The sequence below is a fragment of the Lachnellula hyalina genome, assembly GCF_007821495.1.
Source record: "Lachnellula hyalina strain CBS 185.66 chromosome Unknown contig00263, whole genome shotgun sequence".
NCBI classification, from domain to species: Eukaryota; Fungi; Ascomycota; class Leotiomycetes; order Helotiales; family Lachnaceae; genus Lachnellula; species Lachnellula hyalina.
The window spans coordinates 683-26989 of NW_022157377.1; the positions used below are offsets into that span (position 1 = coordinate 683).

General features: G+C 47.7%; 5 protein-coding genes across 5 annotated transcripts; 3 read left to right on the forward strand and 2 right to left on the reverse strand.

Moving 5' to 3' along the window:
• Nucleotides 1-3913: 3913 nt before the first annotated feature.
• On the forward strand, nt 3914-5517 carry lsb5 (the record flags this gene model as incomplete). Its single annotated transcript, XM_031153878.1, has 4 exons — nt 3914-4513; nt 4562-5029; nt 5070-5238; nt 5285-5517. The coding sequence occupies 4 exons, from the start codon at nt 3914-3916 to the stop codon at nt 5515-5517; spliced, it is 1470 nt and encodes a 489-aa protein (XP_031001270.1).
• A 4565-nt stretch (nt 5518-10082) lies between these two features.
• On the forward strand, nt 10083-11211 carry SAT4_7 (Satratoxin biosynthesis SC1 cluster protein; the record flags this gene model as incomplete). The annotated part of the gene is made up of 5 exons (XM_031153879.1): nt 10083-10095; nt 10146-10213; nt 10264-10643; nt 10689-10756; nt 10811-11211. The coding sequence occupies 5 exons, from the start codon at nt 10083-10085 to the stop codon at nt 11209-11211; spliced, it is 930 nt and encodes a 309-aa protein (XP_031001269.1).
• Nucleotides 11212-13876: 2665 nt separating this feature from the next.
• On the reverse strand, nt 13877-15846 carry FRE7_1 (Ferric/cupric reductase transmembrane component; the record flags this gene model as incomplete). The annotated part of the gene is made up of 4 exons (XM_031153880.1): nt 13877-15209; nt 15259-15373; nt 15425-15690; nt 15740-15846. The coding sequence occupies 4 exons, from the start codon at nt 15844-15846 to the stop codon at nt 13877-13879; spliced, it is 1821 nt and encodes a 606-aa protein (XP_031001268.1).
• A 1505-nt stretch (nt 15847-17351) lies between these two features.
• mtr_0 (N amino acid transport system protein) lies at nt 17352-18863 on the forward strand (the record flags this gene model as incomplete). The annotated part of the gene is made up of 3 exons (XM_031153881.1): nt 17352-17541; nt 17590-18774; nt 18823-18863. The coding sequence occupies 3 exons, from the start codon at nt 17352-17354 to the stop codon at nt 18861-18863; spliced, it is 1416 nt and encodes a 471-aa protein (XP_031001272.1).
• Nucleotides 18864-21221: 2358 nt separating this feature from the next.
• On the reverse strand, nt 21222-22844 carry swf-1 (Palmitoyltransferase; the record flags this gene model as incomplete). Its single annotated transcript, XM_031153882.1, has 4 exons — nt 21222-22238; nt 22420-22539; nt 22672-22705; nt 22756-22844. The coding sequence occupies 4 exons, from the start codon at nt 22842-22844 to the stop codon at nt 21222-21224; spliced, it is 1260 nt and encodes a 419-aa protein (XP_031001271.1).
• Between the last annotated feature and the right edge of the window lie 3463 nt (nt 22845-26307).

Genomic DNA, 26307 nt, shown 5'->3' on the forward strand with positions numbered 1-26307 from the left:
TGCGTGCTAAATCGGGGTTATGGGATTGGAATGTGAATCATGAAGTCCTCTTCTCTGCACGCCTCGGGTAGTTTACTAACTAATATAAGGTACTTTGTATCATGCATTAATCCCCCTTCCTCTACTAATACCATGCCGTGATTATACAGTATCCATCAGGTCGGTTTTTTCTGATCGGAATCCAAGATGTTGTCTTTAATGTTTGAAATGTTCTTGGATATAAGACAAGATTTATCTAATGGGTTGGAGTAATAGCTAATACAATGTGCTAAAGATTTCTGGTACGTTGTTCCTAAATGTCAGTATGGCCAATAGCCAAGCAAATTGGGTAGCAATAATAGGACAACTTTTCCCGAAAAACATCCATCTCTGTGACTTACAAATTCGACCGACCCATAATCTCTGACTTCACAAGCCCAGCACTGACAATCCTCTTTGTCCATCTAATCTCTTCCCAGTCCGTCTCCCTCACCGTAATCACATGCAACAACCACCCCGAAGCAGTCTGCTTATCCCTCTTCAACCGCCCCAAACATCTCGCCATCATCCCAGGCTTGCCAACAAACACCTTGCTCTCGCTATCCGCTAGACCCGTAGTCTTGTAATTCATGAGCACTCCGCTCGCAATCGGCCCTTTCTCGAAGAAGAGGTCTCCGAATTGGAAAGTCTGTCTTGATGTTCCGGCTTGGCGGGTTGAAAAGATGACTTTGGCGAATAATTCGATTACGGCGTCTTGGCCGTGTGCATTGCGCCGGCCTGCTTCTTTAAGCATTTCTCCGATTCGGAAGCACACACGGAGGAAGCTTTGGGTGGATACACCGACAATGGGACAACGGTCTGGAGTCAGGGCAGGGAAATCTGGGCGAACGAAGGCTTTGAGTGGCTGGTATTCGTGGCTGTCATCCAAGAATCCGACTGTTAAGTTTGTGATTTGTTGGGTAGCTTGGGGTTTGAAGTAGTCCGATATCTTGGGTATGGGTGGAACCGGTGGCACAACAAAGCATCGATAGTCTTCGTTCTCAGGAGGGACATGGATACCTGCATCTTCCCGACGGATGAAAGACCAGTCTTCTTCCTCGCACGAAGGTAGTTCCATGTCTGTTGATTGTGGATTACTAGATTTGTCAGTACTAGGGCTACTTCTCACCTTGCTTGGCGACGGCCTTGGTTTTGGTGATTTGAGAGGTGAGAACTGAAGAGACCGATCGAAGACTTCCTCGGCTTCTGAATCTTTGAATGCATGTTTTCCAAGGCTTTCCGAGAGTTCAAGGGTCTCAACGACATCCATGGTTTGTTCTGCCGCTTCGAGCATCATCTCTTCATCCGCTTGATCCATTGAAAAGTCGCCGTCTTGCTGAGAGTTTGGGAGATGGGAAATATGAGAATTCGCAATCACTGAATTGGCTTGAATGGCTTTCGCAGTCCACTTCTTTGGATGTTTGGTTCCGGGTTGATGTCCAGTTTGTGCAAGGTCCGGGGAACTTTCGATGGACTCCACATTTTCTTGGGGGATTGATTGACGAGAGAATTGCGTTTCAGGCACAAGACCCGAACCGATTTCAAGCAGATCGGCGTCATCCAGACCATCATCATACTCGTCAAGCTCAAAGTCCTTGGATACATCATTTTTGAAGATTTCTACCTCTTCATTGTCTGATCGCTCAACTTGAATCTCAGAGTGCCGAGGCTGATATTTACGGGCAAGTTGTGGTAGAATGCCTGGATCAGAGCGTTCCAATAACCCCTGGCGTTCTTCCTCAGGATTCGTGCCTGTGCCATCGACTTCGAGAGCAACAGTTTGAGACAGATTGTCATGGCCAGTTGGGTGCTCTAGAGATCCCTCATCCAAATGAAGAACAGTTCCCCGAGATTCATCGTTGGTTGGTTGCTGCTCTGTTTCTAAATATTGCAAGTCATCCAAGAGACCATCAAGCATCCCAGCTTCACTAGAAGTGGGATCGTCATTATGAAAGTCGTGTCGAGGCAATGTGGTCTGTTTAATCAGTTGACGATATGCTTCTCGGTCTCCAAGGATGTTGTCAGCATGCAAAATTGTTGAATCGCCCGCCCTGGGGGTGGCGCTTGGCGGGTACTCTATCATTTGCGGCGGCGAATGATTCGTCATTTCCTTAGTATGGCCCACTGGAGAATCAGTTGTTTGAGACGTCGCTGTAACAGGCTCGTTAAATAACGGATCACTTGTCTCCGCATTCCAGCAAGCTTCTTTGAACAAGCTATCGCTACTCGGAAATGGGCAATAGTCGGAGGAAGGTGGAGCGACGCCCTCGCCTCTGTCTTGTGATCGTTGTTTGCCTACATTAGTGTGAGTAGGTGCATATTGTGTCGCGGTTGCAACCGGTTGTGCTTCGGTTCGGGCTTTGAATTGGAACGAGGCGAGTTTGTCCAGTGTAGTCTTCGTGAGCTTGACCGCATCTTGAGTGGTTGTCCATCCTAGTTGACTCTTAATTTTAGACGAGCGGGCGGAATAACCTTCAAGGTTCTTCTCTTGGTTGATGACTGGCTTCGATACTGTAAGACTCTTGAAAGCTGGCAATTGAGGTTTCTTGCTTTTGGGGCCTGGCTTGTTTTTTGACCGCTTGGCTGAATCAGGGGGAGTCGTCAGTTGTGAGGCTTGCTGGTCTTGGTCATCATTCTGCGGTACGGCAAGGCCACCTTCAACTGGCTCTGGTATTTGCGGGAGCACTTGATGTGGGCCTTTCGCAGACTTCGTTCTCTTGGCAGGGGCAGACTTTCTTCTTTTAGGCGGAATTTTGTCTTGCTGTCCTTGATATCCCAAGTCTCCCTCATCTCTGAACTCCCAAACGGCACCAATAGAATATGCTCGGCCAGTGACTGATTCTGTAGCCCGTCGCTTCTTGCCTTTCGTGGAGGGGACTTTGGAGGGGTTAATGTCAGGGAGGGCATCGACGGGTTGATCGTGATGCATCTCGAGTGGATTAATGTATTGGGTAATGGCATGATTTAGGTTGACTGGCGTAAAGGATGATGTTGAAGAAGTATGAGTAGTGCGACTTTTGCTTTAATTGTCAGTTGCAAACAATGATACAGATGCTGGATACTTAAGACTCACTGGTCTAGTGCCTCGCCCACAGCCTCTAACTCCTCTCGATCCCACCCATGATACACCGACATAATGTCACCCCTTGAGTCCTGGATTCCTCGACACCAATGTGTATAGATGAATCCTTGGGTTCAATATCCGCAGAAATGAGATGGTTGTTGTTGGAGAAAGAAAGAAGATAGCGGCTGAATGCATGCATGTGTCGGAGGACCGGCACTTGACTCCATCGGTACTGTTCCTCGCTAGCTATAACCGTACTAGCGCGAGGCTATCACAATCAGCGCTGTGGTCACAGGTTACCTTTTTTGTTTAAGTCGCACATCTCATCTTGGATATCATCTGCTTCACATTCGTGTCTCTTTTATCTTAGCATTCCTGTGCAGCCTCATACCTTTGCGTGCGACCAGACTCTTAGAAGGCAATAAGCAGAGGCAGGCAGACAGTCAGTCATCAGTCAGAATTACCCCGCCAAGTCGCATCTTTCTTATCAGGTTGCCCCTCTAAAGTATCCATAATATCAACCTCTTGCAAGCCGCCTATACTTACTGTCCCTCCTATTTTGCAATCGTTCGCTTGTATCCGAACCAGAGGCCGAACATAACTATCGTACCTCTTCTGGACGACTTGCGTGAATGATACTTTGAGGTGACGAGGACTATAGGTGCCATAAGGTCTCGGTACCTGCGTACATGCGTGGGGCAGAATCACAAAGCAAAATGTTTTCTTCTGTTAGTATCATTCCTTTGAGTCGTCTCCAATCACTCTCAGCTACTATTATTACATTGCGCGTGTATCTTTCCATCACTACCAGTCTTCTACATGCATGCCACCATGATCGCTTACTGCCCCCACAACTTGGACGTCAGATTACGACGCCCAATACAGTCAAAGTTAGCCTGTAGAACCAAGGAAGAGATTCGTGTTAGAGGGGCTGGACTTGGTTCTGATGATGTTGAAACTCCGGCTTTAAACAGCAGGACTGATGAACTGTTCAATAGAGTTGCAAAGCTGACACTGCGTTGCATCCACCAGAAGAAACCTTATTCTGCAGTCACTGTTTCTGTGGAGAATCTCACCAGTGAGCAATATGAAGATGATGACTTCAGTGGTATCCCAGATCTTGTGGAAGCTATCAAACTTCAAGCAACCGGGCCTGCCGAAGCAGCTCGAGCCATCCGCAAGAAGCTAAAATACGGAAATGTCCACCGCCAGATTCGAGCTCTTACCCTTTTAGATGGCCTAATTCAGAATGCTGGGGCACGGTTCCAGCTTACATTTGCTGATGAAATGCTGTTGGAGCGTTTACGCGTCTGTGGTACTTCGGACCTCTCCGATCCCCTTGTCAGAGATAAGTGTAAAGAGCTTTTCAGATCATGGGCTGCTGAGTATAAGAACGTCCGTGGCCTCGAGCGAATTGCTGCTCTATACAAGGTACGTAGGTTGAGTCCCAAGTTTTCCATCCGCTAAAATTATAATCAGGAACTTCCTCGCCGCAAGCGAGTGGTTACTCAGGACCAGTCCAAAGTTCTCCGCGAGACCGAACAGAATCCATTTGAAGATGATGAGGATGAAGTCCCCCCACCAGCACCTGCACCTGCACCAGTATCCGCACCTGAGCATTCCCGACACACATCGGTCTCTCAAGTAGGCCAATCCAACAGAAACCCGGTTTCATTCTTCAGTCCATCAGCGCCAGTAACTGCATATAAGAAGGCGGCAAAGAAAGAGAAGGACAGGAAGAGTGGAAAGAAGAAGAGCAAACCTTTTAATCTTGAAGCCGAGAAGGAAACTATGAAGAGCTGCATTGCTGAGTCTTCAGTTGCCTCAACTAACTTGTTAAACGCCCTACGGTTGATCAACCGTGAGAAGGAACAAATTTCCGAGAATCAGGCTGCTGTCCAACACTTCGAAATCTGCAAGCTTCTACGGAGAAAGATTCTGCGCTATGTGAGTATACAGCATCTTCCCCTCACGGTCTTACTAACAGTGTGATCAGATCCAACACGTAGAAGCAGAACAATGGCTCGGCGCCCTGCTTCACGCAAATGATGAGCTTGTCACTGCGCTAATGACCTTTGAGCAACTTGATCGCTCCATTGATGCAGACAGCGATTCGGATGACGAGCTAGCCGAACAAGCAAATATCTACAACAAGGGTACTTATACTCTGTCCACGTTCCTCAACCCTGCTAATGCTCGCAGTTACATCCGCAAAAGGCAAAGAAAGCGACGTATCCCAACAATTTGCTGGTCTCCAAATCGATCGCAAAGGCTCCAGCCCAGAACAACGCCCCCCACCCCCACCAAGGCCAGCTCAACCTCCTCCAGCCGCTGATGAGGGCGATGATTATCCGTCTGAGGATGAGGACGATCCGTTTGCTGATCGCAATGAGCTTGATACTCCCGCTACTGAGAAGGATGAACCGCGGTGGTGAGTTAACTTGTATCCTCTATCCTTGAATAAGCATTCTAATGTAATTTGGGTATCAGGAAGGTTATCTGAGTTGAACTATTCTTCCGTTTCTGGCATACATTATGCATGGATGGATGGGTAGGAAAGACTGGGAATTACAGTGAGACTACAGCAGCATTGTTAGTGTACCGCATGGGCTTTTTACGAGCTCGGGTGGGAATGCATAATGAGGCGAGCGATAACATATCATGAATTTAGAGTCAACAACTAACTATTCATGGAAAATTATGCCGTTTGGGGTGACGGCAGAATTTTCTGCTGGTTTACATTGATGATAGTTTCCGTAATTAGAGTAGGCAAGTGCTTCAATTCCTTGTAGCTAAATTGTTACTGCATTTTATTACATCTCATTACATTTTAAATCATTTTGTTTTTATTTCGTCACTTTCATTTGCATCGGAAGGTGAGTCACGTTGTTCACTTTAATGTTTTCTGAAGCCTTTATTCATAATAATGTTGTTATTATTCCATTGTTATTCGGTTATCTCGACTCCGGGCGAGGAAGGAAATAAAGCAGATTGCATTCTTGTGACATCTCGACTCCGGGCGAGAAAGGAAATAAAGCCGTGGCGTGAACTCCTTCACTCTCACTAACCTTCTAGGGATCGGTCCACGAATTCCCAAGTCTCATCATCGATGCTCCTCTCATGATTCTTGTCCTCCATGTACTCCATGACCTCAGAGTAGATGCTCCTGTCATAAGCCTCTTCATCATGAAGATCGTCCCCAAGATCCACATCCTGAAATTCACCCTCATCTTCATGCGCCGGAGGTAACTCTAGAGAACCTGGGAATTTGGAAACAGGCTCCGGGGACCCCAGATCCACATCCTCAAAATACTCCTCGGCCTCCTTTGCACGAGGCAGCTCTGGAGAGTCTGGAGTCTTGTAGGATGGCTCCGAGGGCCCATAGTACAACTCCTCCTCATCCACGGTAGACGGTTCCGTACAATCAAAGTCTGATCCCCCGGGATAAGACCCCGGGACGCTAAAATACTCATCGGGCCTCACTTCCACGGGCTCCAAAACGTATCGTAGCTCCGGGTACCTAGTTCCGCAATCAGCGGTAGGACAAGTAAAGACGTTGCCAGTGTACTTGCAGATGCTTCTATTGAGGCATTCCTTGTGTCAGATGCACCCGCATGGTGTCTTGACCTTGGGTACACGCGTGTCGAGGCTGTAGGTTGCGCAGCTGGGACAGACGAAGCCCTCGCCTGCGTTCGCCATGGGGGTCATGAAGCGGTCTTTGGTCTCGTTGTAGAGCCAGACCATCTCCATTTCAGGGGCGTCGTTGGACGGCTTGCAGCAGGTCCCTGGGGTGCTGTAGGTGCATTCTCGGTTGTGGAAGTTTAGTGAGGTGTACGCCATTTTGGGTGGCTGTTTGATGGGGGGGGGTCCGTTCTTGCTAGTAGTGAGATGTGAGATGTTGAAGGAAGTGAGATGGGAGACATAGTTGGAAGTGGTGTGTGGGATGGAGTTGTGAGGAAAAGATGTGAGGGGGTTTATTTGGTTCAATATATATTTCGAATTACTATTCTGTTCTTTCTATCTCTTTTGTGCCCACAATACCATTGTTTTAAAACAAATACTCTACTTTCTTGGGCAAAACTATTGTGAGCACAGAAGCTCTTTGTTAAAGGTCTTTGGTATTCCTGGGCCCTTCACGTCAATTTAGCCATCGTTCTTTAACTGGCAATTATTCAGTGGCAGAAGGCTTAGTCTTGTACCCGAATTTCAAAGTTGATATAGAGCACTACGGTATTTATTATTGTGCTCCAATGATCTCACGTCTATTGATTTCTCATAGTTGTCTTCCTTATAGGCGCCCTAAGGTTCGATGCATCGCCTAAATTCCACGTAGAGTAGAAAATCCTCTACTGGAAAACAAGTAGTTGCGGTCTCCGGCCCGGCACGGCCCCGTTCCCCTTTGTCATCGTACTTAGGGCATCTTACTCCGGCTCTCGGAACGTTCTATTATTAGTATATATAGTCGATTATTACTAATAGGGCATAAACGATCGTCCAAATATGTATTTAGCAAATTAAAACCTTGTTTTGTTATTCATGTTGGAATTACCAGGCAGAAAGGTACAGATTTGACAAAAAGCTTGCACGGAGTATCCTGACTCGGATTTATCTCTGGAGCAGGGCTCCAAGCGTGTTTCGGGCTTAGAACGTAAAGTGTAAATCGTGAGCCCCATTAAATAAAGTTCATCATGAGATGAAACGTCCTAACGTGCCTCGTGCAACCTCGCTCGGCCCCCTTTTGGCTCGCGTAACGCTTATCGGGATAGCACGGACTATCGCTACTCGTACACCATACTGATACAGTAATAATTCCCTGATCCTTTCTTGGCGCATTCACAATAGGCTACCTATGTGGTTGACTAAGTTTGACTTTAGCACAGAACTTTAAAATTTCATATATATGACATACTTGAATTGAACTCAAAATATTTGCTCCAAGTCAACTACCGACTCATCTATTTACTCTAGCGCTGACTGACTGAATGGATAACCTATCCGAACGTTTACGATCTTCAAGGGCTACGAAGGCTTGCCCTATGGAACGCAGTTCCGAAACAAGGATACCCCTAAAGTCTTCAGCACATACCTCCGTATGCACATAGTATTCAGAGCTACTTGCTTCTCTTTAAGGCTGATGCTATAGACAATTTAGTGCGGAAAGATAGATTCCGGGCATATGATTGGCCTTTACTCTATACTATAGTATATCCTCTATTACACTTACAATGATAAAATAAAGATAAATCTATATAATATATCTCTGTACGAATGTGCTCTTTTGCAAAGTTACCACGTACTTCACACAATGCTTCGGGGTTTAGCGGTGCGCTCTTATTTGGCTCAGGCTTGTTGTCGTCAGGAACTTGATCAACATTGCACCCCTGCTTATATCTCTCACAGATACCCGGATCATATGAGTAACAGTTAGTAAACAGCGTCAGATGATGTCTAATGTGGCAGAGTAGGCTTAGCGTCCTCTGGACGCCGCCCAGAGATAACAGCCAGCTCGCAACACTAAGCTCTTCAAGTAGCTCGGAACATACAATATAGGGTTTTTCCTGTGTCAGGACGAAATACCACTTGTACCAGAGGGAGAGATGCACCCCATGCATACACATGATTCAGATCGAGATCGTTGGGTCGGGAGCCGTTGGGCTGGATTGCAAAGTAGATCGGATCGTAAGATTACCCCTGCACCTATCCTCGGCACTTTTCCACGCCGTCGTCTTTTACGCTTTGATTTACTCCACCTGTGGCTTACGGGGGAAGGGGGTCCAGGCATAAGTATTGTCACCAGGGGTTGCGCGCAGGGGTGAGTTTGGTGGTGTTTTTATGGTTAGCGAGGCTGCAGCCAAATCAATACTTCAAGGACAGGAGACCAAGACCCCTGGTGAATACTTATGACTTGTACCTCCGTAAAGCAACAAATAAGCCTATTGTTTAGTTGTTCCTGTAACCTGTGAAAAGATACATTTGCGAGGCCTTAGTAGAATGTATTTATTATTGACTTGGCGGACGCGAATGTACTGAGTAGGGGTATAGGAGTAGGAGTATCCTCGGCTGTGACCTTTCCCCTTTCTTCTACCCTGTGGACGCGCTAGTCAGACACGGGAAAATAGATCGACTAAAAATTCCCTTTTCAAGTTAGTCCACCTAACCTGGCATGTGAGACGGTTTCCCGTGTGCCCGTGCATCGAGTTAATATTACGGAGTAGGCTGGCGGGACATCCGTAGCGTACTTTACCGACTCAGGTAGCCGGCATTGCATTGCTAATTCACATCAATCAACATTTCAACTTTCAGCCTTCTTACTTCAGATAATTACTCGAGCGACTTCTCGAGGCATGTATATTCAACATTTCTTCCATCACAACTCATCTTCATGACGAAAGTATGAGGGTTCCATGGCCCTTCATTGTGCTGGCCGTAGGAGGAGTCGCTGGTCAATCAATATCAGATGCTCTTGCATCTCTTCCTCTCTGTGGAGTAAGACACTCTATGTATTGAGTACTAACCCTTACCTATCTAACAACCTGCAGCAATCGTGTCTTATCCCGATACTACAGTCAACCAGCTGCAACCTCACGACTGTCCCCCAAGTCAGCCAATGCCTCTGCGCAGATGCCCCTCTCCAACGGAAAGTCTCTGCATGCCTTCAATCAACTTGTAATATCACAGAGCAATACGGTATGACGGACTGGAGCTCTCGATAACTAAACATCAAATGCTAAGTCACGTGCAGTATTTTCGAAGGCTAGCCATTTATTATGTGCAGGTTACCCTGTACCATCCAAAGGTTACCAGATTCTAGGTACTATAATCGGGCTCTCCTCTGTCGCAATTCCCTTGATACTGTTACGGTTCTTCTGGCGCCTCTTTTACACGAAGCTTTGGTGGGACGACTACATGATATTGATCTCCGCGGTAAATATGTTAAATCCTATAGTCTTAATGGCACGAGTTGATTGTGATCCAGGCTGTTTTAGTAGTTCAACTAGCCATGGTAATACTTGGTAAGCGCTTTCATCTATCCCGATGATGCGCTTCTTACACCCGTTTCTAGTCATCCAGAAAGGATTCGGCAAACACCTCTGGGATATCAACTTGCTGGAAGCTTCGAATCTTCTAAAGGTTTGCTGCGTGCCCCTGTAATTATGGGTTGTTGCTAAATTCTCCAATAGATATATTACGTTATACAAGTGCTTTACGTCATCGTCCAAAAGCTATTGAAGCTTTCCATACTTGTCTCTTACCTTCGAATCTTCCCTGAGACTATCCGGTGGTTTCGCATCAGCATTTACGTAACCATAGCATTCTCTGCTGGACACGGAACTCTCATTACCCTGCTCACAGCCCTCCAATGTTTGCCAGTCGCGTCGATTTGGGACACGAGCATTACGGGGAAATGCATTGATGTACAAGCGATCATCTACGCAGGAACTGCGTTCAGTATCGTCGATGATATACTCATAATGACCTTGCCGATACCGTGTTTTTCAAGTCTTCAAATGGGAAGATTGAAAAAGATCAGCATTGGCGTAATGTTTAGTATCGGGTCACTGTAAGCTGTCCTCCCTCAAGTCTGCACATCTTCTAACAGCTTCAGTTCTTGTGTCGCCTCTGCGATACGGCTGAAATACGTCTGTAACTATGGAGACTTGACGGATTTGACTTGTACGTCAAACACGACCTGCAATCCGAGATATTCACAATGCTGATCTTTCCTAGGGGACAATGTCGATACCACCATCTGGTCAACGATCGAGATTTTCACAGCAGCCATAGGAGCCTGTTTACCGGCCCTACGACAGATTCTTCAGCGCCTGTTCCCCAAGGCCTTTAGTATCAAGTATAACACAACCACGTCTGGGCGAAACTCGTATCAAAATATGAGTAGGAAAGTTCCTTCATCATATCTTTCAAGCCAGCCGAGGAACGTCAACCGGAGCTACCCTCGGAGCGTCAATAGTAGTGGCGGCGATGATGTCGCGAATGCGGATGCAGTAGGTGCTCAAAGACTCTCGGGCGGTTGGGATGGTACGGAGCTAGTCGCTATCCATCCACGACGTCTTTCTGCCGACCTTAAAGGTGCCGTGGTCTCAACCCAAGGGGTAGGAGGAATGCGGTGAATGTCATTTATTCGTCAGCTTAGCGTACTAAATCTAAAACTCAACGCCTATAGTGTTTTGCAGCCCCTCCACTTTCGTCTACAAGTCCCACTCTTATCTACTACTCCGCTAGAAGGCCTCCTTTATGCAAATGAGTATTCTCATCCCAAACCGCGTCTGTGATTTTTCCCTTCACCATCAATATCATCGTCCATCGCTCTGAGCAAAATCTTGGCAAGCTGCTCCTTGAGCATTAAAATAACCCTCCACTTACTTCTAACTAACTAACGACTAATCCTTTTATCAGCTTCAGTTAGTCAATTAAGAGGTTTTCCGCCAGTCAGTCAGCTAGGAGGAGTCTCGCTTGATAGGTAAGTGACTATTTAATTTGATACTCTGCTTAGCAAACCACTCAATTCTTCGACACTTTCAAATTACCAAATTATCAGACATTTTCAAATCATTCTACACAAGCCAAATGTAAGGTTATCCAAAATCAAATTGCATTTCCCCGTGAGGGTTCCCTGTAAAGTAACGACTGCAAACCCAAAACCTATCCCCACACCCTCTCGCTTATCCAATGCTTCTTTGTGTGGGGTTACATGAGGGGGCAAATGTAGTTAACGCCATAAAGGCCATTGGTATCGGCTTCCTCCATCTCTGGCTCTTCGATATTCTCGGCGTCATTTGCCTCGTTTTCCGGAGGCTCGGGGCAAGTCGCCTCGACGGCGGGCATGATTGCCGTTGCCTTTGTATTGAGAGAAGTGTTTGGTGTCATTGTAACTAGAATGATATCAGTATGTAGCCAATTGAAGAGGGGGGAATAAATAAAGATGAATCAAATAGACTGGAATGAAAGAAGGAAATATCGAACCATTTATTGGATCGCGGGAGACAAGTTGATATTGAACTTGAACTTGCAATTAAAGCGAACATGGATGTCATGATAGAGCAACTAAACTGAATCAAAGAGGATCTGGAGGAACTTATATATCTTTGTACAAAAGCCTAGCTTCCTTGTTCGCCCACACACACCGACGGCATGACGACAAACAAATCCGCCCATCACTGACGTACCCCACATTCCTACGCCCTTCAACCATACGCCCGAGTCCCTATTCCTGTATCTGATCTGATCCACGCTCAAACTTCAAAGACCTTTGTGTACAAACCATACACTTTGCATTGACGTACAGTATCACGGTATCCAACGTTCACAAACCCTTCAACCATACGCTCGTGTCTTTGTTCCCGTATCTAAACTACGATCAAAGATCTTTGTGTACAACCGTATGCGCTTTCACACTGCCAAAACTCCTTTTTATTGGTATTCCGCCTTTGTCAACCCTTCTTCTACATTGACCTTCACAGTATCTCGAGGGTCATCGCACCTCATTCCGCTCTTGAACTGCTGCAGACGTAACTAGCTGAAGCTTGGCATCTAATAGATAGATTTGTCTAGCCGTTGAGATCTTGTTTAGATCCCCTGGAAGCAAGTCCTGAGGTGGAGGTAAGCCTTAACTACACCTATAGCAATATGCATTCATCGCCCAGTTCGTGCCACCGAAGCCACTTCCCTCTAACAAACGGTATCACTACCCCAATGGAAAGATACTTGCTCACTTACCACTTGATAACGAACCGCCTATAACAAATCCAGGAAGACGCGTGCCAATCCCAATGTCAATGCCAATCTTCTCCTAATCTTCCTTTAATTTGCCCCTTCAACCTCCACGTGCACACCCTCCCGCTTCTCAGCCCTACGACCCTTGATTAACAGGTTAGGCTGCCTCTAACCCCATTCCAACAAGCCTCCTTACATACAACATCATCGCTTTTCTTATAGTGCCCGATTCTCGATTTAATAAATCATGTACTATACAACTACCTCCATACTCGTACCATCATGCCCAGCCTCGGTATACACCAATTGGAAGTCCTGTACCACCCTATAAACTCTAAACTCTAAATTCTAAACTCCGAACCCAACCCACCCCAACTCACATGTACAAACCCCCAAACTCCCTCTCCCCCCAATCACCCACGTGCACCCTCTAGACGAAAGAAAGCCCCAGCTGCAATCATCCCTCCCAAAACCGCAGCTCGTATATCATATCATATCATATCCATATCTCATCACCCATGGCATGGCAAGCACGCAACGCCAAGCGCAAAGGTTTAGCTACGAGTAGTTGGGCCGTGCTTGGACATGTGATACAGTGACTCTGCTAGCCTGAGGGTGGGCAAGTGTACATATATACTGTATACATCATACTTGCACTCATTGATTGAGGAGGAAGCGGGTACGGATGGGAAGGGGAGGCGTATACGTACTTACCGATCGATACAAGTAGGAAATATAGAGAGAGTTCTGCCTGGGAAATTGAGTAAATATACAGATTTGTTCCGCACGTACTCTACTCATCCGCCCGGCCCAAGAGATGGGTGTTTCAGGGGCACGTGGGTACGCTGTCCAGGGCGACACCGCGACGGCGGCACAGCTGAGGACGCCTTCACCTAAGCACGTTGCCGGAGCTCGAGCCTTACTAGAGAGTCAAAAAAAAAAAGCAGTGTGACTGTAATAGGTGACCGCAAAAAGCCATGCAGATATATTTAGTTCGACTCCCGGAGCCAGGAATTCTTAAATATGATTATGAGTTCGATTGTACATGCAGAGCAAAAGCATCTACCAAGAGAAACTCTCCGTGTGCAACCACACCTCTCCAACCCTCTCCCCAGCAATAATACCCCTCTGCGCCTCCGCACACGCATTCCGCACATCGAGCATCATGCCCGCCGGTCCACATGCAGCAATGCCCACGCTCCTCCCTTCAGTTGTAAAAGCCTGAATCAACGCTTTCAGATCCGGGCGTCCTCTGCCTTCGATAACAGCAACAGCAACACCGTTTTGGTTCGAAAACTTAGCCGGATATGCAGTCGTTTCTGTGCTCATCGCGTTGTTCTTCTCGAGGTCGGTTGGCGAGGCTTGGATGGCGTCTAAGGAGGAAGAAGAGACAGTGTCCTGGATTGGTCCTTGAGGGGTAGGGAGCGGCGTGTCGTCTGTGATTTGAAGAGAGACTGATACTTTTGTATTATTGCTTTCTTTTTGAAATGACAAGACCCCTTCCATGGCGTTGAATAACCAGTCCACGCTCTGTCTATGCCGAACGGCGATTATGACTTTAACATTGCCCCCTGTCCTTGGATCGCGTACCAGAGTCTCTAGGAGAGGAATTAAATACCCCGCTCCGCTTCCACCAGCAATCAACACAACTGCGTCCTTCTCGCTGAGATTTTGCGCCGTCAGGCTGTCGCCGTATGGGCCGTCAATGCTAACGGGTATCCGTTCCTGGGTTCCAGCTAACTTCGCCATTCGTGCAGTGAAGCCCCCAGCTGGCTTTACGTAGAATTCCATCCTCCCACTATCGGGTAATGAGCAGATAGTGAAGGGGTGTGTGCTCAGAGTGTGTATGCCCAGGGACCAGAAGCGAAGGAATACATGCTGGCCCGGTGACCAGATGATGGGAGACGCAATGGTGATTTGCAAAGTTCCATCCTGCAAGAGCGTAAGAGATGCAGTGTGTGGAGGGTTTGTATGAGTAACTGTGCGTGCAACTCCGTAAACCAGTGTCGGGAGATACAAGGCTAGGGTCGCGATGAAGTAATCCCAGGATGAGAGAGTAAAGTCGCAGTGGATGAATAAGAAGAAGACGAAGAAGATAATTGCGAGGTAGTGTGTTGCTTTGAAAGACTCGTAGAAGCGGTTGCGGATCGGTCCGATGGACATTATGTTGAGCCATGCTTGCGGGATAAGTGCTGCAACTCCAGTCCAATAGGCTACGCTTGTGCGCCATTGTAGCATTATATCGTGTTTTTGCATGTGCACTACAATGAAAGGGAACGTGTGGACGAGGGCGAGCACGAACATGGTCCAGGATGCCCAGCGGTGGAATACTTGGAGTTTCTCGTGGGAGATGCCGGTGAGGACGGTGATCCAGTTGACTTTGGATGAAAGGATCCTAGCTATACATCAGAAGGTAGTGAGGTACTTGGTTGGGCAGAACTCACATCACGAATGGAAGTAATGCCAGAGCCATCCAACCTGATCTGGTCGCAATAGGTGGTGAGTCTCCGTATGATGGCTCCTTTGGCCAGTAGTAAGGCTTAGGCCCAAGAGTCAAAGCTATTTTGGGTGTTAGTTTAACAATTGGAATAATGGAGAGGTCTGGAGTACACATGAAGTAAACGAACCCTGCCAGGCCTAATAACATGACACCAACAGCAGGAGAGTACCAATTTAACCCTCGAAGGTAGAATGTCCTGTATCCCAGAAACCGAGTGCTAGCCAAAGCTCGTTGCCATATCTTATTGCTCTTCAGAGGACTTTCTCTCTTCGCCGCCCTCCATATTCTGGTGAGGATGTGGGGGATTGCAAAGACACCGATGATCGCGCACATGAAATACAAAGTTGCATGCCCATAGACCCAGTCCGCGACATACCTAGAGAAAATCAGCTTCTGGGGATATAAACTCAAATGGTATCATATACCAGGATCTCCAATGGCCAGATTTATATTCACATTGGGCGGGAGTGAGCTTGCACATGTTCATGCGCGACGAATGCAAAAGTACCGGAGTGTCCAGCCATGGTAACATCTTGAGTGAAGGATTTTCAGTGGCTAGACAATCAAAGTAGTTCGAGTATAAGCTTAGAAAGTGCTTGGTGTTGACGAAAGCACTTTAAATTGACTGAAAAGTTTGGCGGCAGCGACAGTGGAAGTTGATAATTATCGGAATTTGAAACTGTTGACTGGCCACATTGCTGTCAGGAAATGGAAGATGTTACTCATTTTCTCTCAACCTTGAATCCCATCTTAGCACTTGCGCAAGTTTAGCGGAGAAAAGATGAGGAATCCAAGCATTCGTATGGATTGAAGAAGCCAGCGTTACTCATACGTTACGTTTCAGGTGAATATCTTTCCAACTTGTCTTGGCATGAGCGAGTTTGAGCAGAATTATTTCCATACCCACTGGGCAGGTGCCACCACGCCTGTCGCAACTCAACTTCAACCTGATGGACTCCACGATATGCGCTGGGTTACAATTGCGTTTCAGTGAGGAGGTAGAAGGTTCTTCTTGCGAATCCGTACTACGAAGTAAAGTAAGAGTACTTAGCTACTTTAAGCATGGTGGGAGACCATGTGACTAGAGAGCAGAGTTCAAAAGTAGATAAAGCGTAAAGAGAATAAAGGTACCCTCCTTCAATCCTAAGTCTGGCTTCATAAGGAGACGTGTTGAGGCGGCCTCGACAATCATCGCTGAACATGGTTCAAGCATGCTTCGACCTGCTTTGTGGCTTGCCTTGAACTTCTGCTCTATGTATATCAGTATAAGCCACAAAGGATACTTGAACCTCTTCAGCGTTCATCGAGCTTCATCAAAACAGTACATGATACGATATTTATTATCAAGCTTCAAGCAGCCAAGGAGATCCGGCGAGAGTCTTGATATGCAGCAGCGATCGGAGAAACATTGGAAGCGAAAGCTTGGTCGGAACGACCCGAGGGAATGCTGACTCAGCGGTACATTACAGCCAATTACCACCCCCTTGGAACTTCCAGAACGAACAAGCTCTTCTATTACAATGATTAGCATCAAAGCAGTGTATATACTTTCCCAAAGCCATGGTCCAGGAGACGGCGTCTATTCAAGTGAAGCACATGCGAGTTGAGCAATGACATCCCCCACTTTTACTCGCGATCTTGTACCCCTGATTTGGCCATCGGATCTCCGTCACGGGCAAACACAACAGCTCTATCTCAACTGATAAAGTCGAGCCTCAAGCGATAAGCCCTGGAGCTCTCAATCGTGTGTCCCCGCATCGTATCCTTGCCCCGCGAAGCAGGTTCGATACCGGCAGTGCGCCTTATCTGTTGCACTTTGTCATGGCTTTTTCTCTGTGCTACTTAGACTAACTAGACTAGACTATCATGTTCCAAATGCAGTGGCATGTATAACCCTTATCAGCTTTTTCGGGGATATCCCTTTTCATCCTATGCAGCCGTCGGTCTCACTTCTGATATATAAGTCTGCATATCTGCACGTCGTGTCTCATTTTTCTCTTGGTAGATCCTTTCCAAAGTCAAGAAAGAGCATTCATCATGTCTGATATGAAGAACAATAGCATGGATGACGAAAAAGGGATCCCGCATACCAGTAATGGGATTCTAGAATCGCACTATGGCGATGTCGAGGACCCATTGGAGGAGAATGAAGTATTCAAAAAGACGCATGATGGTGTTGATTTTAGGACTGTTGGTTGGAAGAGAGCAGCTGTTATTTTCTTGAAGGGTCAGTATATTCCGCCATTTTCTGAAATCGTACCTGACAAATGAGCAGTCATCTTCGCGACCGGTGTTTTGAGTATCCCTTCGGCTATGTACTCTCTGGGTGCAGTCGGTGGAGCTCTTTCGGTCATTGGCTGGGGAGCACTGAACACTTACACGGCTGTCTTACAAGGAGACTTCCGTAACTCACACGCGGGGTGCCATTCAATCGCTGACATGGCAGACGTGATTGGAGGCGTAGTCCTGAAAGAGCTTTGTGGAGCACTGTTCCTGATCGCATATGTTCTCTGCGCTGGATCTGGCATCCTTGGAGTCTCAATTGGTCTGAATGCCCTCTCGACACATGCAGCTTGCTCAGTTTGGTGGTCGTTCCTGGCTACCATCGTTGTCGCAGCAACAGCTTCAGTCCGCAAATTTCACACCATCGGATTTTTGACGTGGGCCGGTTTTGTCAGTATCTTCGCCGCAGTCTTCATCGTTGTTATTGCCGTCACGACCCTGGATCGCCCGGCCTCAGCCCCCCAGACAGGAGACTATGACTTCGGATACTATGTTATCGCGCACCCGACTTTCGTAGCCGGCATAACTGCATCCGCAACTATCTTCGTCTCTTCAGCGGGGACTTCCGCATTCTTGCCTGTCATCTCTGAGATGCGCAATCCCAAGGATTTCAAGAAAGCCCTGTACTGCTGCATGGGCTTCGTGACAGCCGCATATCTCACTCTGTCGCTCGTGGTGTACAAATGGTGCGGGAAATGGGTTGCCTCCCCGTCTCTCGGCTCCGCAGGTCCAACGATCAAGAAAGTCTCATATGGAATCGGTCTCATCGGTCTCATCGTGTCGGCGACTCTGTACCTGCACGTAGCAGCCAAGTACCTCTTTGTACGCATGCTGCGTAACACTCGCCATTTGCAGCAAAGCACGTGGCAGCACTGGACCGTGTGGCTCTCTTGCACTTTCGGTCTCGCATCCCTCAGCTTCATCCTTGCGGAGGCCATTCCGATCTTCAACTACTTGATTGCGCTGACGGGCAGTATCTGCTTTGCACCCCTAGCAATCATGCTGCCAGGCGCCCTGTGGCTCTATGACCACGGCCATTACCGGACTGGAAGTGCTGTGCAAAAGGCTATGTATTGGTCACATTGGTTTCTGCCTCTTTTGGGCATGTTCATATGTGTTGGTGGCACGTACGGTGTGGTGAAGTCGATAATTGAAGCTTACGCGACTGGTGAAATTGGTAAGTGAAGCTCCCACAGAATAGAAAGTGGTACTAATTGACTAATAGGGGGTGCTTTCGCTTGTGCTGATAACTCGAATTCGCTATAAAGATGGTTTGGGTCAGGCTAAGGGAGTGTTGGAGTACGATTTGATCCTATATATTGAAGCGTTTTGGTTGAGAGATTAGTAGACAGAACATAAATTTAATGAATTGCCGAATAAGGAACTTGAAGATGCTTTTTCCAAATTGGCATAGTTTCAGACGTAAGCTGCTGCTTTGGCGGGGAGGGAACAATCCACGTAGGCTTAAGATTCCTGGCGTTTGTGGAGGGGTAATGCTATTGGCGGACTGGCCGGTGCCGGTGAGCAGCCGGGAAAACAAAGGTATGCGCAGTTCAGCCAGAGTAAGATATTTCCTCTGGGCCCAGGTGGAGTATTTGGTAAACAGCGTGCGAAGTTTGTGGGAATTTTCTTGGTCTCTGATCCCGCGTGAGACGCTCTAATGTGTCCCGCTAGAATGTTAGAAGGAAACTCGAAAAGGATAACCGTTTCAAAAGACTTCGAGTCAAAGGGACCAGACAGCTCCGTTACGTTTTGAATAACATGAGAAGCTGTTTCAGTCCTATGAGTGCTATCACTGCCATGGCTGATATAATCGAACTGCGGCTCGTTAGGCTTCGAAATTCGCAGAAGATCGGAAGCTGTTGGGGTGTTCTAACAGATTTGTCCTAACTCTGAGCACTAAGACATGATGACATATTTTAGGCGGGTGGATTGATGCATCTTTCCTGGGAATAGTTTGCCGAATCTGATGGATTCAGGTGTTTGTGGTTGATATTGATCAGCGTGAGGTAGAATTTCGACTTCAGCGAGAGCCGTATCGCCAAATGCGGTTCCATCAACATCCGCAAGATCACAACTCCCTTCAGCAAGGCTGACCTATATTGCCCCCTGTTTAGCTTGAGTGGCATTCGTCTATCTGATCTATTGGGATGAGTTTTCGTGGGGTCTGGAAGCATTTCTATGCCTCAAAACGCCGAGAGGTTTCTTATATACTTTTGAGGGACGTGTATCTCTATTCCAAGTCGGCGTCAAAAGTCAATCAGACACCTTCAAAGTAATAAACCTGGGGACGTTCGTGCAACTTAAGCCTCGCGGAGTGGTTGTGGTGCCTTGTGTTTGTGCGCGATCATGGCAATTTGTTAGAATCTGACAAAGAGGTTACGTGGATAAAGATACTTGAAAGAAAGGCGCGCATTTTAAGGAAACTTTGTTGGGAGAGAGCGAGCGTGAATGCAACAGAACAGCACCTCTGAAAGAGAGTGGCTACCACGTGACCGATAACCTAATTGGGAAGCCGCGGGGTCTAGCTTATACCATAGTCAGCCGCACTTCACTTGACGTAGTCCACCATCATCACTTTTATATTGTAACTGAAAACACATCCATCATCTCTTGTTCTCCCTCCCAGCGTTTTATAGACCCCGCAAAATGACCTCCTCAGTAGCCACAACCTTCTCACTCTTCCCCGACCTGCCCAAGGAACTTCGGCTTCAGATCTGGGTCTTTGCAGTAGAACCACGGGTCCTAAGACTGCGATGCTCAATCCAACCGCTAGATTTCTACAAAATGACCTCTTTCATCTACCTCATAGGCGGCTATGGATTCCCCCACCGCCACTTCACGCTCAACGAGCCAGAGCGGCCTCACGAACCATACTACACCGTCCACCTTGAGCCACACGAATACTCACCTCCGCCACTCCTGTCAGCATGTAGAGAATCCCGTGACATAGTCTTCGAAAATGGATACAAGACGTGGTTGATTTCATCCGACCCCGTAATCTGGAACCCAAGCCTCGGATTCATCCTCCTCGAAGAAGATTATCGCGTCGACAACCCACTAGAAGTATTCCTGCAGCTGTTTCCCGAGCAGGCGCGAGAAGTGAGGAGGTTGGCGGCTTGGAGCAGTATGTGGAAAAGGAGCGCGCACGCTGATGTTGAGAAGTTGCTTCCGTTGATGGAAATGGACTTGGATGAGTTTGTGGTGATTGCTGATGAGGAGTATGAGAGGATGCAGATTGAGGCGTTGAGGACTGAGTGGAGAAGGGCTATGCAGGTTGCGTGGAAGATCCCGGAGAGTCTTAGGGTTTGTTTTATTAAGGCTCGTGTCCGATATCTTAAAAACCATTCTGGGGCGAACGTTGGGAATCCGGCCATGAGGGTTGTGCAGAATCCCGAGGAATTGCTTGAGGGTGAAGATTTGAATTTGGCTTTGCGGGTCTGGCCGTGTGAGAGTCTGGGGTTTGGTAGTGTGGAGAATGAGGATTCTGCTCTGGATGATATTATTGTGAGGATCAATGGGTGGAAGCTGCGTATACGAGCGCAGACTCCTGCAGTGGCACAAATACAAACTTCTTGATCCGTCTTTTTGTATTCCTTGTTGTACAGGCCTAATTCCAACGTTCTACCTTTTCGCCGGAGAACTGGGCGCATTCATGAAAGAAGATGATGGCATAGTCCTCGCTTCCTGCGCCTTTTTCTCCACACGATGCGTGAACCCATACTTCGGCCAGAATACATCCTTCAAATTGTTCCAAAAACCCAGGTCGTACAAATTCTCAACATCCGCCAGTCGCCACACCCGTTCCCAATGCCCCGTACCAATATCACCCGGCTCTGTAGGAGGAAGCCCGTCCTCAGTCTGTACAACAACCTGCGCGGATTCGACGGGCCAACGTGTCCAAGCGGGTTCGATACGTGCATCTTTTTGTCGGTCGGTGTCTAGGGTCCGCTTGAATGCAAATCCACTAGTCATCTCGGCTTGCCAGTCTGACCATTTCATACTCTCGTTGGTAGTGGTGCCCGCCCATATCAAGTACAAATGATAGCCTAGTAAACCCCACACCAGTGGAGCGGTTAGGATGCAGAGGAGAGTGACACCGCTGATGCGTGTGTATTCTTGCATGGCCCAGCCCCAAATATTGAAGTATTGGGACCACGTAAAGCCTTTGCCTGATAGGGTCCAACTCGAGATGTGGTTCAAAATTTCGGCGGATAGCACGTCGAGACCCACGTAGGCGGCGTAAGTAATGATGATTGCGGTAGTCAGGAGGAGCAGGAGGAACCAATGTTGGTTTCCGTAGCCGACGCAGTTGTTGATGAAGATGCAGTGGTGGTCCATCTTGGATATGCAGTGCTTGCATATACTGCAATGTTTAGAGCGGGCGGGTTTTAGGAGTTTGCAGGTCTTGCATTTCTGACCTGGATAGAAGATGGTGAAATCGTAGGGATATAGCGTCATTTGATGGGAATGATCTTCCGGGGTGATGTAGCCAGGGTCACCATTGGCTGAGAGGTAGAGGAATAGGTATGGTAGGGAAAGGAGCGTCACGGAGGTAAATTTGCGCTGGGGGGTGAGCAGCGACCATATTGGAGGGATTATTAGAACCTCTGAGACTGCGAGCAGGAGAAGGAAGAATATCTATGGGTGTTAGACAGAACAATTCTAGGAACATTCAACGAATAGGCCTGAGCCATGGGGTAAAATTAGGATCGGGTTCATTGCCAAGTCTTGCCTCCACGCAGCTCTCAATAGAGTTGAGAATTGAGTGAATGAACCGAGAAGATATGTATGAAAATCCAAGGACAACAAAGTTCCTTACCATGACAGTGGGATGCCGATCATCCCACAGCGTATGAGCGATCCTCGACACAGAGGTGCTGAGACGGCCATTGGTCAGAATCTGGTCAAGACTTCTGAAGCCTTGGGGGATTCGAATCCACTATAAAAGGTTAGATTCGCGACATGAGGTAATTCGGTAAACTCAATAGAAGACCGACAAAGAAATCATATCAGGTATGGAGGTAAAAGAAGCTGCCAGTCAATATAATACAACATAGAGATGTACACATACTAAGACACGGTGTAACCACCCAATCGGTGTATTCCTTGAACATATATAAGCTTCAAAATCCACCAGCCTCGTAGAATCTCTTACCTCAATGCAGGTAGCCGCCCAAAAAAAGCAACGAATGTGAAGAAAGATATAAGCAGAACTGCTACTGCAATGTTTCGGACAGTCCCCATGCTGTATAGAACTTAGTTCTGTGTTATGAAGGAAGAGAGTGTGATAGTCATCTTCGACTTAGAATGATGAGCCTGGTCACACGTAAAGTTTCAATTTCGATAGAATTTTAGTGTTCAACGCGTCGGATTATTATTGTCAGCTTGAGTCTTGCATGTTGTCTCAAAGATGCTGAGCACCGAGGTCCGGCCGGGGTCATGTGATTTCGCGAAGCTTCCCAGGACACGCGTATTCTTCTTGATCAATACAAAGTATAGACAATCGCAAACAGCGACGACAGAGCGCCATAACTCTGTTCTCATAGTGCGCATTGCGCTCAATCCTTCACATCAGATAGGCGAATGCGCTAAGCGCCCAGCATCAGCCAGCGCGCTTTGATCGTTGTACACGAACCGGCATCTAAACAACAATCCCCTCCTCGAAATGGCTACGATTGTCTACGAGGGCGTTGGTGGTGGTGGTGAGCTATTCGAGGGTATCAAGGTCTTTATTATGCAGCGGGTCCCTTCTCGCGACAGATGGAAAAAGCTAGTTGAAGTGTGTGCGAAATTGCGAATTTTGACTTGTGCTGACAGCTACCTAGGACAACGGAGGAGAAGTCGTAAAGATTGACAATCAAGCGGACTACATAATAGCAGATCATGTGCGGAAGGACTGCCCGGTTGGGTCTATCTCCTGGAAGTGGATCGAGCAGTGTGTGAAAGACGGGCAGCTGGTAGACATTGAGAATCATCGCGCGGGGCCAGTCGAGAAGAGCATACGAGAAGTCGGATCAGGAGCGCCTACGAGGAGTGGGAGAACACCTTTTTCGGCGGAAGATGACAGAATACTTATGAAATGGGTGACGAGGGCGGAACGTCAAGGTGTATCTTTGAAGGGGAATGAGCTATATAAGCAACTAGAGCTGAGGGTAAGGCTTTGATGTTGCTTCCTTTTGACACGCGGCTGACACTGTTAAGAATGATCGGCATACCTTTCAATCGTGGCGAGATCGTTGGATCAAGATTCTCTCACATCGACCACGGCCCACTCATGACGACGGCGACGAATCTCCTCCGCCCGAGCCAATCTCTGTTCCAGCCCGACGAACCATGCCACGCCCTACCGCAGCTGTCCCATCGCGGAGATCAACAATACTTGCCTCTTCGTCGAGAACCGCATCCAGACGACTGCCCGTGTCAGTCGAGGTCCCTAGCGAGGAGACTGCCCACAAATTCGTTGCAAAATCAGAGGGAGGCAATTATTTCACAAAGAGTGAGAAAGATTTGTTGATACAGGCATATGATGACATTATGAACATAAACGATGATCAAATTATTGATGCATGGAGTGTATGGGCAGTCACAGTGGGTTTACAAGGCGAATTCTCATTTCTATTGCTTCATGCTAAGTTGAAAGTATAGTATCCGAATCATACGGCGCAAGAATGGCACAACTACTTTAAGAAGAGGGTGATACCCAGAATGGAGCAACTGCGTGAGCAAGAGGAAGATGAAGATAATAGAGCGGAACCAGAACCGGAAGAGCCCACTTTACCTCCGATGGTCGACCGGTCTTCTGCATCTCGACCGAACTCAACGTCTTCAAACCAACCGTCTTCAAACTTTATAGAGATCAGGGATTCTCAAGGTTCATCTGGCAAGACCATAGAATCCCAAAGTGCCGGAAAACCACCTCCAGATCCCGTCTTGGCGAATGAAAAGCTATTTGAGGCGGGAATGCAGGATATGGCCGATGAGCTGGAATTCGAATTAGATCTTTTGCCCAGCATATGTGGCCGACATATTTCACTATGGAGCCTTTATCAAGTTGTCGTTTCAGATCAATTCGGAGGAAGTGATGCAGTGACTGGGCGGAAACGGTGGCCTGAGGTGGCCAGTAGACTTAACTTCGGGTTCCAGCACAAGAGCGCTGCAGAAGACCTTAAGGCGTGCTACGAACAATTCCTATCTGATTTTGAGGAAATCAGAGGTGCATACCTGCATGAAAATCCCGATCTGACAGAGTCGCAGGAGGCAGACACGTCTCAGTTGATTGAGGACCAACTCATGCAGACAGCTACCCGAGAGGATTTCAAGACGGATCATATTAACGAGGATGAGGAAGATGGAGATGATCATCTAGACCAGCCACCTTCATCTACTCCACGGCCTACATCACCTACCAAACGAAGTTTTATCCTTGATCGTATCAGCAACAATGTGACACCCTCCAAAAAAAGACAACGCATCGATAAAGGAAAAGGTAGAGAGATAGAAATCCCATCGACACCCGAAGAAATATTCAACAGTACCCAAGCGTCACGTCCTCTGAAGCCATCTCCCTTGAAATCATCGACAGTTCTATATCCGGATCTAGAACCAGAAGACGACGACGACGACGGAAGCAGCAACGTACTATTCGTCCGGGATACACACAAACAAAGCTCCTCCCGCCAACCTCCCCGCCATCCGGAGCCCGAGACGCAAGATTTTCACTTCCCCGCCCAAGAACCCGAACAAAACACCAACGGCTCCTGGATCGACATCTCCTCTCCCAGCCCGCAGCCCCGCGGTCCCTCACCCGAAGAATCCACACAATCACAATCACAAATCGACTCTGAAGACCCGATCACCGCCTTTGTTGAATATTGGACCGCCCTAGGCTATCCCTCAGAGCTGGTCGTCCAAGCGCTAGAAGCTACTACGATGGAGCCGCACGACGCACCATATGTGATGGAGCAGTTGACAAATGGCGCGGACATCCCGGACGACATGGAGGGCGTGTGGACTGGTGAAGATGATGAGGCACTGGGGGCTCATGATGATAGCGAGGAGTTTCGCAGGGTGTTGGGGAAACATGGAAGGGCGAGAGTGGGGAAGCGGAGGCAGTATCTTAGGGATGCGGCTGAGGTTGAAGATGAGGATGAATAGTTATGAGGTGATACCATGTTGAGCATTGGCTTTCGGTTTTCAAGCAGGCAAGGCGCTGGCTTGGCTGTGTTTTTAGGGGTGACATTATCATAGCATATCTACTCTTACTGTTTAATTCACTGGCACTTTCCATTGCTTTCTTTCTCTACTCCCTTCCCTGCAATTAATCTCTAGGTAAGCTAAGGGAGGTAAGTAATACGTGCTCCCTCCGTACCAGTAGCCCTTTCCCGCTCCGCTCCACCTCCGGCGAGGTCCCGTCTCAGAAAACATGTCCACCACGCTTGTTATCAGAAACGCGTGGCTGGTAGAGAGTTGGATGTCTGATATAAGTGCCGTAGAGGAGTGTTTGCGGAGGGAGAATAGCATCAGTTGGCGCGCGCGCATCTATATTCTGATATCCCAGTCTTCATCTACCTCTAAGCCACTCTATGTAACGCCAGCCATCAATCATCCCATAACATCACGCTCCCCATTTGCAATACAACACAATCTCCTCAAACTTTACTCGTATTGCCCTCCCCTTCCACCTTCTCAATCCTCTTACTCTCACTCC